The sequence below is a fragment of the Pseudopipra pipra genome, chromosome Z (assembly GCF_036250125.1).
Source record: "Pseudopipra pipra isolate bDixPip1 chromosome Z, bDixPip1.hap1, whole genome shotgun sequence".
Classification (NCBI taxonomy): domain Eukaryota; kingdom Metazoa; phylum Chordata; class Aves; order Passeriformes; family Pipridae; genus Pseudopipra; species Pseudopipra pipra.
In genome coordinates this window covers 23,307,258-23,319,775 of record NC_087581.1, presented here as the reverse complement: position 1 = coordinate 23,319,775, position 12,518 = coordinate 23,307,258, and the positions used below count along the sequence as shown (strand labels likewise).

The 12,518-nt window shown below is 34.3% G+C and overlaps 1 protein-coding gene and 1 long non-coding RNA gene across 7 annotated transcripts in view; one reads left to right on the top strand and one right to left on the bottom strand.

The window, feature by feature from the left end:
* TNPO1 (transportin 1) overlaps positions 1 to 12,307 on the top strand; it is a 69,499-nt gene extending 57,192 nt beyond the window's left edge. For 3 of the 5 annotated variants that reach the window (XM_064643059.1, XM_064643058.1, XM_064643060.1), the window contains 7 exons: positions 717 to 815; positions 1,024 to 1,119; positions 3,938 to 4,013; positions 4,810 to 4,909; positions 6,273 to 6,347; positions 9,033 to 9,175; positions 10,717 to 12,307. In XM_064643059.1, coding sequence (XP_064499129.1) covers positions 717 to 815; positions 1,024 to 1,119; positions 3,938 to 4,013; positions 4,810 to 4,909; positions 6,273 to 6,347; positions 9,033 to 9,140 — 554 coding nt within the window. In that variant the 3' untranslated portion in view covers positions 9,141 to 9,175; positions 10,717 to 12,307. Of the gene's footprint in view, positions 1 to 716; positions 816 to 1,023; positions 1,120 to 3,937; positions 4,014 to 4,099; positions 4,173 to 4,809; positions 4,910 to 6,272; positions 6,348 to 9,032; positions 9,176 to 10,716 lie in introns of those variants that run through there. The other 2 variants (XR_010426995.1, XM_064643061.1) reach the window with 2 other exon arrangements.
* On the bottom strand, positions 1,116 to 9,033 carry LOC135407736 (uncharacterized). 2 transcript variants are annotated; one of them, XR_010426996.1, is made up of 3 exons: positions 7,979 to 9,033; positions 4,996 to 5,103; positions 1,116 to 3,483 (listed from the first exon to the last, which is right to left on the bottom strand). It is a non-coding gene; the product is annotated as an uncharacterized LOC135407736 (long non-coding RNA). The 2 variants fall into 2 exon arrangements; XR_010426997.1 differs by having other exon boundaries at positions 1,116 to 2,331.
* Positions 12,308 to 12,518: the final 211 nt, after the last annotated feature.

Sequence of the window (12,518 nt, the reverse complement as noted above, 5' to 3'; positions counted from 1 at the left end):
TCTATTATTATGGAAAATTATATATCATATATAAATCAAAAAACTTGGCTACAGGATAGGTTTTCCTTTGGTTCTTTGCATTGTTTTCATTTCAGTAGGGAAGTAGCATCAGTTATACACTTCCATGATATTTGCTCTTTCTTCCCACAGATATAGTTAAGATACACTTGCCAAATGAATGCTTGAATAGGTTTGGAATTTAAAGTTTGTTTGGCAGATGTTATCATTACCTTTGTGACTCATTTTTTCTTAAAATTTAATCAAAGATGTGATTGCCTTCTAGTCTTCATTGTTTTATCAACCATGGCTGAATACACAGCTATCCAGATGATTTGAAGTTGTTCAACCATATTATAAAACCACAAATACTTGTAGCTGTGATTTTTTTCTTCTGTTCCCCTCTCTCCCCCCACCTAAGCAAGGGAAGGAGGGGAAAAGGATTTCTAGAGTTACAAAAAGATAAAGCCTTTTAGAAAGATTTTAAAAGCATAATTTGAAAAGATTTGCATTGAACTGCTTAGGTTCTAAATTCCAGGTTAATCTGATATATAGCAGAAATATAGCTCTTGTTAATTCACAAGTAACACTTTCCAAGCATTTAAATAGGCTTACAGTGTCTTTTTCTTAAACCCCTTCCCCCCCCCCCCTTGATCTAACACTAATGGGACAAGATGGTTGTATTGTGTGATGAGATTTTAAAATGTTGTTCTTTCTAGCTGATTTCATGCCAATTTTGGGAACCAACCTAAACCCTGAATTCATTTCTGTCTGTAACAATGCCACCTGGGCAATTGGAGAAATCTCTATCCAGATGGGTAAGATTTAATTTTTTCTTTAGTCTGTGCACATTTAGCATGTGTCTGGGCATTTTGGGGTGTTTTTTTTTTAGTGATTATTTCATGTTAAAATCGAAATTACATTTGAGATCCTTGTCCTTGTTAGTAAGTTCAGGGTATGCATTCTGTTTAGATTACTGATATTAATGGTTGTTTTCTTCTGAATCTTTTTTCATTGTTGTTTCAGGTATAGAGATGCAGCCTTATATTCCAATGGTGTTGCATCAGCTTGTAGAAATAATTAACAGACCCAACACACCAAAGACGTTGTTAGAGAACACAGGTACCCAAAAAATTAACTGTACATGGTGAAGGAAATTAGAGATTTTTTTTAATAATCGTTTTTAAAATTGCATAGGGGAACCACACCAGAACTGACTTTTTTGCTATGTATTTGGCTTTTATAAGCAAAAGCAACTCTGTTTTGCAGAAGCTCTTACAAGTCTCAGTCTTGCAGCATATCATATATCTAGATTCTAAAAGTCATTGGTTTTTCCTTTTATAACATTTTTTATATCTATTTATAGTCTGTGTAATTATTCGTCCACTTTTATTTACTTATTAAGTATGACAAATGTATGCAGTAACCCCTAAAGACTTATTTCTCACTGCTTTTGATATACACGTGTCCTTACATGTGTACTGTATATATATGTCTAGTGTTGGAAACAAATTTCATTGGCATATATAAAACAAATAATGAACTCTTTGAATTTACAAAAAATGCAGTCTTTTATTTTAAGATAAAATTGTAATATCATACACAAAAATCTAGATCTATGATGGCAGTTTTACCACAATGTAACTGAAATTATATTATATTTAATTTCTATTACCTGGTCACTTAATAACAAATTTCTGAAAAGAATAATGGCATGCATATTTTATGTTCTGGTGCACAGCTTTGAATTCCAAATTGGGAGCAATCCCCAAATACCTTACTGAATTGAAATCTCTGAGGCTTGTTTCTTTTGCATTTATAGAGGGCATGTTCTGGTATAACAAGCACCTTCCATACTCTAGGAAAAATTTATTAATAATGTGATGGTTTTACGATTTACTATTTTACTAATTAGGAATTTTATTTTTTCATCTTACAGTTTGAAAACTGTAAGAAAATAATAGTTTAGTTATTATATCCGACATGATTGAAAATGATGCAAATACAATGGCACAGTTACATTTTTTGAGCAAAGCAAGAGATAATTTGGAGAGAGATTTTTCCTTGCATATTTTTCCTCCAGTATTCTCTAAACTTACAAGCTGCACTTTCTCTGCTCCTTAACCCCCATTTAGTATGGAAGGTGAAGTTGAAGGATAAATTACCTAGTTGTATGGCATATTATAGGTACTACTTTTTGAAAATGTAGTTTTGGAGTAAATACCTACTTGTTGTGAAATATACCATGGAATAGTATAAAAATATAAATTTTCCTTACCCCTGCCCCTGCCCTGACTTCCTTCCTCTGCACTGATGGATGTGTAATACCTGTAACTGAGAAGCATCCAATACTTAAATGTTTGCTTCCATCATTGCTAAGAGAATTTTTGGAAGCATCCAAACACTTAACTTTCTTTTATTTATTTATTTATTTATTTATTTATTTATTATTCTCTTAATAGTTCCTTTAAATGGGGATGGATAACTGCAAATAAATGTTGAGTGTGGTGTACGTATTATACGTTTGTTGTGGGATATTTTACTGTGTGCCACTAATATGTGCAAGAAAATTACTGGCTTTGCTGTAGCTTGCTATGTAATTAATTATGAAAACAATTATGAGAACACACTTTGATAGAGATTACTATTCCTTGTACAGGCTGTAGCTGTAAGAATTTACAGATAAAATTGTATTTTCATTTGAACTGCAAGTGCAGTTTTATAAGATAGCAAAAAAATTTTAGACACTGCATATGGAAATTGAGTTACATTAGGGCAAAACTGTATATTAACAGGGAGCTGCAGCTTTCATGGAATTAATATGTTTCAGACTAGTATATCCTACACCAAACTTTTATTGGAGAAAGCATCATCTGCTTTATTGCATGTTTCATGAAACTGTTCACAAATGCCTGTTAATTAGAGTGTTGCATAGTATGTCCCTTGAACATAGGTTTCCTTTCTCTGCTTCATACAAATCTGCTGGATTTTAGTATTATTCATGTATTTTGCTTCCAGTAATCCTGATACATTATTCCCCACCCTCTCCTTTTTCTAAAGATTAATCTTCCGTGAGTTGAGCAAACACCATTAAAACACATTTGCATGATGATATTTTCTTTGGTCTGTCCCTCGGAACAATGAACCAAACTGTCTAATCATGTGATGAAACAATTTTACTTTTCATGTGTCCTTATGCTTTGGTATCAGAAGTCAGATTCTTATACATCTATGAGGAAACCTTTTGTGAACAGAAGAAATACTGAGATTAAAGAATTAATTTTCTGCAGTCAGTTGCTGTGAATTAGCAACCATTTTTAATTAAATTCTCTGTGAGATTATGAAGAAGATAAATATTTTGTGCTCTTTGAGAAGTGCTTCATCTGTTTAGAATTTTCAGACAGATCACAGTATTTTCCATGTAAAAGTATTTATGCATGTATTTTTACTGATAGATGGGATCTATTAAAACCTTGAATTCAAAACCTGGGAAAAAAATAAAATGTTTAGAACACTTGATACTAAAACTGAAAATGGTTGATTTCTTTTTATCAAAAATAGCTGTAATAGTATATTTGAATAAAAACTTTTGAATGTATGGTAGGTAAATTTACTGCAAAAGATTACTCTGAAGAGGGCAGAACGACTGCTTACATCAGAAGGCCTTTGGATTTAAAATTGTGTTTTTGGTGTTCTCTCATTTACTCCTTTAATTTTTCTTTTACCCTGGAGAGTATACCATATATGTTGCTGCCTCTTATTTAGGGGGTGGTAATAAACAAGCACTGGTGAAATCTTATGTTTATTATCATACACAGATTCTGTTGGTTTCTGTTTCTGAGTTATTTGTTGTTTTTTCTTTATTTTTTCTCCTCCCCCCTCATTTGCTCATGTCTTGGTTGGCGTTTGGTGGTGTATAACCGTGATTGCGTTACCTTAGCAATAACAATTGGTCGTCTTGGTTACGTTTGTCCTCAAGAGGTGGCCCCCATGCTACAGCAGTTTATAAGACCCTGGTGTGTATTATTCAATCTTTTTTTTTTTAATTCATTTTTCTTCACTCTCTTTCTTTCTTTCCTTCTTCTCTCTATCTCACTTTTAGATATATTTTCAGTTGGTTACAAAATCTCAATCCTTAATCATTGCCAACCATGTGACTAATCTTGTCCTATCAGGTTTGTGAGTTTTCAGTAGCACCGTCATGTATTCTTTATGTTGTGGCTAATGACTAATTTATGCATGGGATAAGATTGTCACATGCTTGCTGTGTTAAAGCTTGACTATGAAAGAGCATTTTAAAATCCACCAGAATGATAATACAATGCATGCAAATACTGTAAAATTTAAACAATGCATTATTTAAAATTCAGTCTGAGGCTTGAAATGCTTTAAGGAATATATGTTTATAGATTTGTTACGTATAAAATAGCTTGCTTGCTGCTGTAAAAGTTAAATAACTGTTCTGTAAGTGATATCTGACATAATTCATACTGTGATAGTATTTTATGTTCCGCTTCTAATAATGGTAGCTTTTATAAATATTTCAGATACATGTTTCTTTTGTATTTAATGGAATACAGGTCACACTTTCTAACTGTATATGGTGTAACAGAAAAACCAGATTCTGGAGGTGAAACCTAATGGGATTATGCTAGTAAAAACTACGTGGAAGAAGTGTTTTTTTAAGTGTTCAAAATTGTGTTTCAGATCATCTTATCAGTGTGACTTATTCCATCAGATACTGTCATCTAGTTCTGACTTGAATGAAGAAAAGTAATAGAGTTAGCTAAGTTTTGCTCTCCAAATTATCAGGTGCACCTCTCTGAGAAACATAAGAGACAACGAGGAAAAGGATTCAGCGTTCCGTGGGATATGTACCATGATTACGGTCAACCCCAGTGGAGTAGTCCAAGTAAGATACACTAATAGATACTAACTTCTTTTCTTTACCCATTTAAAATTTAAGGAAAGCTGTATATGGAGTATGAAAAGGTTTACCTTGATGTGATTCCCTGCAGTGCATGATGTAGCTTTATTTTAAGGTCAAGGAGGCCAAAATGTTTATATTGTGAATGATACGTATCATGATGCTTCAGTAATTATCATCTGAAAAGGAAAGGACGAGAGTATTGTTAAAGTCAGTTTTTGTCTTTTCCTTGCAGCGAATATATAAATAATGAACTTTGATTAAAATAACTGTATTTTGATACTTCTGGCAGGTTGTGGTCAGGATCTGGATGCAAATATAAGGTGAAAGTTGACACTATGAAACCTATTTTCCAGAGGCAAGCTAGGCTTTTAAAACAAGAAACAGAAAAAACCAGTAACCGTTCTTAAAACTTGGATAGAGAAGATTCTGTTTCAACTTTAAATAGATTACTTAAATAGTCAATGTGGACAATGAACATGCATATGTTTAAATTAAATGGTACAACTGAAGAACACAGTATGACTTGATATTTTGTCTCTACACCTCTACAGTAAAGCTGTAACAATGTAATATTTTCTAAGAGGAAAATGGAACTGATTTTTCCCTCTCCTCTACCTGGAGTTCTTCTTCCTGAAACACAAGAATTGAGCCTCTATCTTGTTTTGTAATTTTCAGTTCATTTCACTGGTGCCTTATTCTGTACTTAACATTTCACTCTTCTGCTGTCTGTTTGTTCATTCATGTAGCTTAAGGGGAGGGAATAATTCAGGACACATTTGATTAGCCCATCTCTCCTCTGTAGTCATTATCCTCAATTCCTACTGAAATCATCTGCATTGTTAACATAATTATTAAAGACTGGTGTTTTGTTGGTGTAGGAGGAGGTAATGCATGACAGCAGATGAACTAAGCATAGGGATTTTGAGGTGGCTTTAGTTTTGAACCTGTATCCCGGAATAAAACTTCTGGCTCTGCTTAAAGCAATATGACACCTTTTTTCCCCAACTGGAAATATGCAAGTGTGCATTTGTTCCTTCTTACTAAGGTGATTGGTTCTTGCATTTGTATGTGTACTGAAAGAAATGTTAGGCTAGTGTGATGTAGGAGGGGAGAGTTGAGGTTTTTTAACTGTGGTCTTAAGACACTCAGCAGTTTCTATTTCTGAACATTTAGGCATACAAGAACACAGCATTGTCTGAATTAAGTGGAAAAATAAATAGATAAAAGCAAAAGCAGTTGTGAATTGAGATCAAAGACCCTGTACAGTTCACAGAATAAACATCAAATATTGTTTTCAGATGTATAAATTGAGGTTTCTAACCTATGTGATTATTTAATCTTATAGGACTTTATTTTTTTTTGTGATGCTGTTGCATCATGGATTAGTCCAAAAGATGATCTTCGAGACATGTTCTGTAAGGTAAGTCTTCTAATATAACAGTATATTCTAATGGTGGTTGTTCTGCATCCTCTGGTTTGTTTGTTTCTTTCTGTAGCATTTACTGTGTTGGTCATGGAGGTCTCTCTGCCCCCTGTGGTCATGCAAGGTCATACATTTTCAAACAAAACAACATGAAAATCCTGACTGGTTTTTTTAACCTTTATTTTCTTATATTTTTTTAACCTATATTTTCTTATATGCATTTGGGTTATTCCTAACTTTTTTAAAATTAAGAAGTTCACTTGAGATGTTATTTGAAGGGATAATCATCCTCAAACAGCTTTTCATAATGTCCTGCGTTTGAAAGAACAGGGGGTTCTATACTACATTTAAGACTTCTTTTTCTAGAAAATGAGATCTTTATGGTTCAAGAGTACTTTTTGTCACAAAGATGCCTATTTTATTTTGAAGAAATATCTAGAAAATTTTGAATTAAAAATATCCTGGTGGTATTCTGTTTGATTCTCTTACTTTTGCTGAAAATAAGGGATTGCTTAATCCTCCTCAGAATCCCTCTTGGGCGAGCAAGTTTTAAGAAACAAACAAACATACAGTTATACCCAAGAATGCATCCCTATTGACAAAGTATCAACAGAGTTTAAGCAGAAGGACTGTTTTCCCTGTATTTAATAAGAAAAAGAAACAAAATAACAAATGGACCAAAAGAACAAAAAAGAAACCCCCCTAAACTACAAAACCACCAGCACAACCAGAATGTGATATATTGTATTTTTGCACTGATGTCTTACATTAAAAAAGAGAGAGAGAAAAAAAGTGGTTCCCTTCACAAGTTCTAAAGTGAAATCTCGATTTTTAGGAAGTGCTATCTCAAAAGAAAAGTTCATGATACCCTTGTAGTAAAAATGGAGCATATTCCTAAAAACTTACTAGGATCATGGGTCAGTATTGGCACGTCTTCTTCGATTAATGCCATGTGTGAGCATGAAAACAGAAGCTAGAACTTTTCTATCCCATCTTTAAGAGAAAAGACAGAAATCTGACTGTCTTAGCCTCTCAGATAACTGGTCTCCTTCCAAGGAATGTTAAATCTAGAAAATGCATCAGCAGAAGGAATGCTGTGAAAAATGCAAGTGAAAAGGAAGTCCAGGATACAGCCTATGATGATTGTCCAAAGCAGTCTCAGTGTGTGTTTCTGTACCAGTCCTTCAGCATCGAATACTTGCTTCAGTAAGTTAGGCTCCTGTTTTTTAGATTCTTTCCAAGTTGTCCATGTAGCACCCACGGCATTCAAACTAGACACAAAGGTTCTTGATCACTTGGCAAAAGGACACCTTTGCTTTTTAAAGCAAGCAGTTTTAATGTATTTTTGTGCTTTTTGCCTTGCAGGAAAGGAGACAAAGCTTTTTTCAGTCATGGCATGCAGGGGTTTTAGTTTACTTCTTCATGAATACATGAGCGCTGTAGTCCAGTTAGATGTTTTTCCAGCAATAATTATGAGTTTCAGGAACAGTGGAAAGAAACTGGATTGTCCAGTGTTTCTTTTTTTGTTTTATTCTTTACCACTAGACCTGGGAGAAAAATACCACTTTCAAGAGCATGGATAAATGAGCTGCCAGTGTCGAAATCTGACACATAACCTTTTGTCATACCTGAGCATTCTTAGATTTTCAGTAGTTGCTTGGCAGCTGGCGAATGTGACTGTTTGGGTTAGGAAGGAGAGGCGAACCTGCTTGTGGAAGGGAGAAAAGCAGTAAGTTAACTGGTGGCACTATAATGTCATTAGCACATAACTTTGATATTGCCATTTCTATGAGAATGTGTTCAGGACAGACTGTTCCACAACTCAGTTTCACTGCATGTAAAAAAGAAAACCAAAACTTTAGGTTCTCTTTGCATAATTTTCTATGAGGAAAAGTAATTTCATCTGCTTTTGTCCTTTCTAATATTCACTTGTTACTTGTTGTTTTAAGAGCTAACATACTAAGACCTTTCTGATAGTAGAATTTAATTTATTGGTTTTCAGATAATTTATTACATCAGAAGATCCAGACTGAAACCTGTAGGTTATTGTTTTTCCTCTTTCACTGGCTTTTGATTACCATTGAATGTGGATTCCTGTACTTGCAAAACAAAAAAGATTTCAAGAGCTTCCTTTTTAGTGACAGTTGTCTTACAGGTTCCATGCAATAAAGAGCTCTCACAGGTTTTATTTTTGTGCTAAAAATGGACATATTCATTTTGTCAAATGTTGGCTGCGGTTTTGGCTCAGCTTTCTTTCCATAACATCCTACACATTTAAAAAAGAAATGTGAACACGGTAGTCTTAACATGTATGATCTATGTCAGTTGAGTGACTGATTGACTGCCTGACTGACTGACTGAATGGATGAATGAATGATGAATTGAAAAAATTATAAATAGACATTCTGAAATGGCCTAACTCTAGGTTACCCATTAAAATACATATAAATATGTATACACACACATATTGTGGGGGTAGCTATATTCTATATGTCACCTTTAAAAGAAAAAACACGTTAAGAGAATACTTCCTTTGTTTCTTAATAGCATTTCAGTATGAAATCAGGGAATTCAGATTGCCAGATGTACAACTCAGCAATTTGTGGCTTACTGCATATGAGGCTAGTAAATAATATATCCTCTATTTAGTGCTTATCTTGACTTCTCCCTTCTCATTTGTAGATTCTTCATGGATTTAAAAATCAAGTTGGGGATGAGAATTGGAGGCGTTTCTCTGACCAGTTTCCTCTTCCCTTAAAAGAGCGCCTTGCAGCTTACTATGGAGTTTAACCTCATGCACTGTAGCTGCAGTCCCATAATTAGAGGTAAGCACAGAAATCTTGCTTGGTAAACAGATCTGTATAACCTACTTTCTCCCTGTGTGCATTATATGAAATATAATTAATTCATCCATCTAGAATTGTTCAGACACACGGGAGGAGATATCTTTCCTTCCTATGGAGAGGGAAAAAAAGAAGGTATGATAGTATACCTAAATGATGGAGACTGTAGCAAAAGCAGCTGACTTTTTTTATTGTTACAGAGAGAGAAAGAAAGAAAAAGTGAGTGTATCATACACACATTATTTTATCGAGATAAAGTTGGAAGCGTAGGTATAACAAAGTGCTGGTTCAAGTTTAATAAGCAGAGTGATGAATATGATCGTGAAGTTATCATACGAAAGACACAGGCTCCCTTACATGTTATGAATTAAGAGGTGGCAGATGTAGTCGAAGCAGGAATATTCCTCTAGTATAGAAAGCAAATTTGTTAATGTACTGGAGTTATGTGAAGTCCAGTATACTCTGAACTACATCCTCAATGCTTTTTGCACTGAATAAAGGATGTTATGCTAATGTGTAATTACTGTAACTGTAAAGCATGATGTTTTGGGGAGGCTAATGTGTTTATTATTGCCATGTTCCGGTTTTGTGCACCAATTCAGAATTGTTAGGCAGTTCTGTGTAGAGAATGATTCAATTTCAACAAAGAGCAGTGAAAGTGCGTTTTAGAATAGCTGTGTTATTGTTCCACCATGCTTTGTATGCTGTCTGTGCGTGATCTATTAAACAAATTTCCCATGAGTAAAGTAGTGTGATACTGTGAAGAGATTATTATATTACCCAAAAAAAGAGGGTGAATTAAGTTGATTCACTTAGTCTTTATATAGAATTGATACTTCTAGTAGAATTTTTGCACTGAAATTACGGGGGTGAGTCATGCAGTTGTTTCATTTTTGGAATGGATAACTATTTAAAAGTTAGCCTAAGCTTTTTCAGTCACTGACATAAGAAATCCTGTTTGAATTACATGTTTGATCCAAACAATGGATTAAAAATAAAACAATTTCAAACATTTATATATTTATTATCAGTGAGGGTGTTTTATTTCTAACATAAAGGTGTCTTCTCCTCCTATTGAAGAGGAAGCCAAAGTGATAAAATCCACCATTATTCTCAGTTTGAACTGAGAAACTATCTTGTTTAATCCACCTAAAAGGGAAGCTGTTAGGTCAGTAGGAGATACGTGTAATATACTTTCTCAATGTCATAACTACCTCATAATTTTGTGCTAAAAAATGGAAAAGCTGGTTAAAATATATAGGACTGCTTTTATCGTAAATCTAAGTTGAGCACAGTAGTGGAACTGTCAATGTAGCTTAAAAGCATACATTGTTGTTTCATGAATAATAATTTATCTTACATAAACGGGCTGCTTTCTTAACAGGCTTAAAAAGGAAAATCTAGGCATAAATTAATTTTTAAGTTAACAGTTGGCACTTACTGCTTGAAAAAGGCCCTTTGTTTATCCACCTGTCAAGGGTCAAGGTAAGATTTAATTATACCTTTATCTTTTCCTTTTACAGGTCCTTCAGTCTGGGAGACTATGAGGGAGCCTCTGCACCCAGGGAAAATGTTACCCTTTACTGGGGGGAAGGGTAAACCAGTAGGGAATACAGTACAATCCCAACCCTACTGGGAGGGGCGGGAGGGAGGTGTTGCCGTCACTGTATTAAGTCGATGTTGGGAAATGTTTTAACATCTGGAGCCTTTGTGGGTGGAAATCTGTCTCCTATTACACCTCTGCACTGGATGTGAAGAAGAAAAAAAAAAGAATCTAGTCACAAAACAGCACATTCTGGAATATTGTGGGGATTTGTACCAAAATAAGTAACCATATAATTGAACCATAGGGATACGTAAAGAGGAAAAATATTTTGCGCACAATAAAGGAAACCTAAGAATGGGGGTCACAAACAGTAAAAGGCTTTCTTTTTTGTTTTCTGTTTTTTTAAGTAAGGGTTTTCTACATTATTTCATCCTGCTTGAGGGGATTACTAGGTATTTGCATGTTAATGAACTACGCAAACGAAGTTAGTACAGTTAAAATGCAGCTTGTGTCTGTATTAGGAACAGGCACTTGCAGTGTACAGCATAAAAACCCCATCATAAAATAATAAAGGTTAACTCGGACAAAATGAAGCAACTGCAAGCTGCCAAATAAGTCACTCCTTTCATGTTTTGGGGTAAGGGGAAGGACACTGCAAAGGAAAGATTGACATCTTAATTTTTACATTAAGGAAAACAACCAAGGTAGTGGATATGATTTAATTATTGTACGTTTTTAGCTTTAATTTCTAGAGTAAGGCATTATTCTTAACTTGCAGTTTAAGGTTCAGGCATGCGTTCTGGCTCATAGTGATCAGAAGTAATTTTAATTAGTGGGAAAGTAGCATGCTTGCATCACATAGAGTGAAATTGGTATACATTTACCTATGTTGCGCCAGTTTTGTGTTGCAGTTTACCAATTCAATATAGCCCTGCATTTAAAATTCCTTTTTAAGATTCTGTGGAATTTATTTTTATTAAGAATATAGATATAAAGTACTGTAGTTAACGTTAAATTAGGCCTTGAAATACCTTTTTAGGATCTGTTAAGAATAAGATTGATATTGTATTGTGTGTAACCTGCACAATGTGGAAAGCTGATATAGCTGTGCAAAATATTTGCCTCTGTGCTGTCAGTGTGATGTGCTTTCTGCATGGTTATATCCTAGTGATTTTATCAGAATCTCTAAAATGAATTACATGGTAAGACCCGTTAAAGGCTGCATAAATGTTAGTTGGCACGTAAAGACAATTGTAGAAGTTGATGACAAGATTGCTACGTTTGTGTTTATTCCCACTCAACGTATTACCTTCTACACTTTCTTTTTGTTCAAAGCATGATCTTAAAGAGATGTTTAAGTTGATGTAATGCAGGGTATCTACACGGTATCGGCGCATGTTGGTGGCCCTTTGTGATATAGTTAAATGCACAAGGGTGCAAGTTTAAAGCTAGAGAGTGGAAGTTGGTTTGGATCCTCTTCATTTCATTTGTTTAGCTTTTCTGTTGTGTTTTTTTTTCTCTACTTACATGTATTCCTGTGAATAAATCCTTGTTAAGTTAACCCTTTACTTTTCCTTTCATGTGTATTTTCTTATGTACTGTGAATGTGAAATCCTAACTGGTACACTTGATCTTGTGTCCATCTGAAAGTGGCAAGTCTTTAATAATTTAGATTGCCTAAAGAGTATCCCATGATGATAAAGGAAAATGGAGAGATTTTTAACTCTGCTGGTCAGAGGTGAAGCCACACCTTTCCATTTTTCAAGTGCTGCATTATTA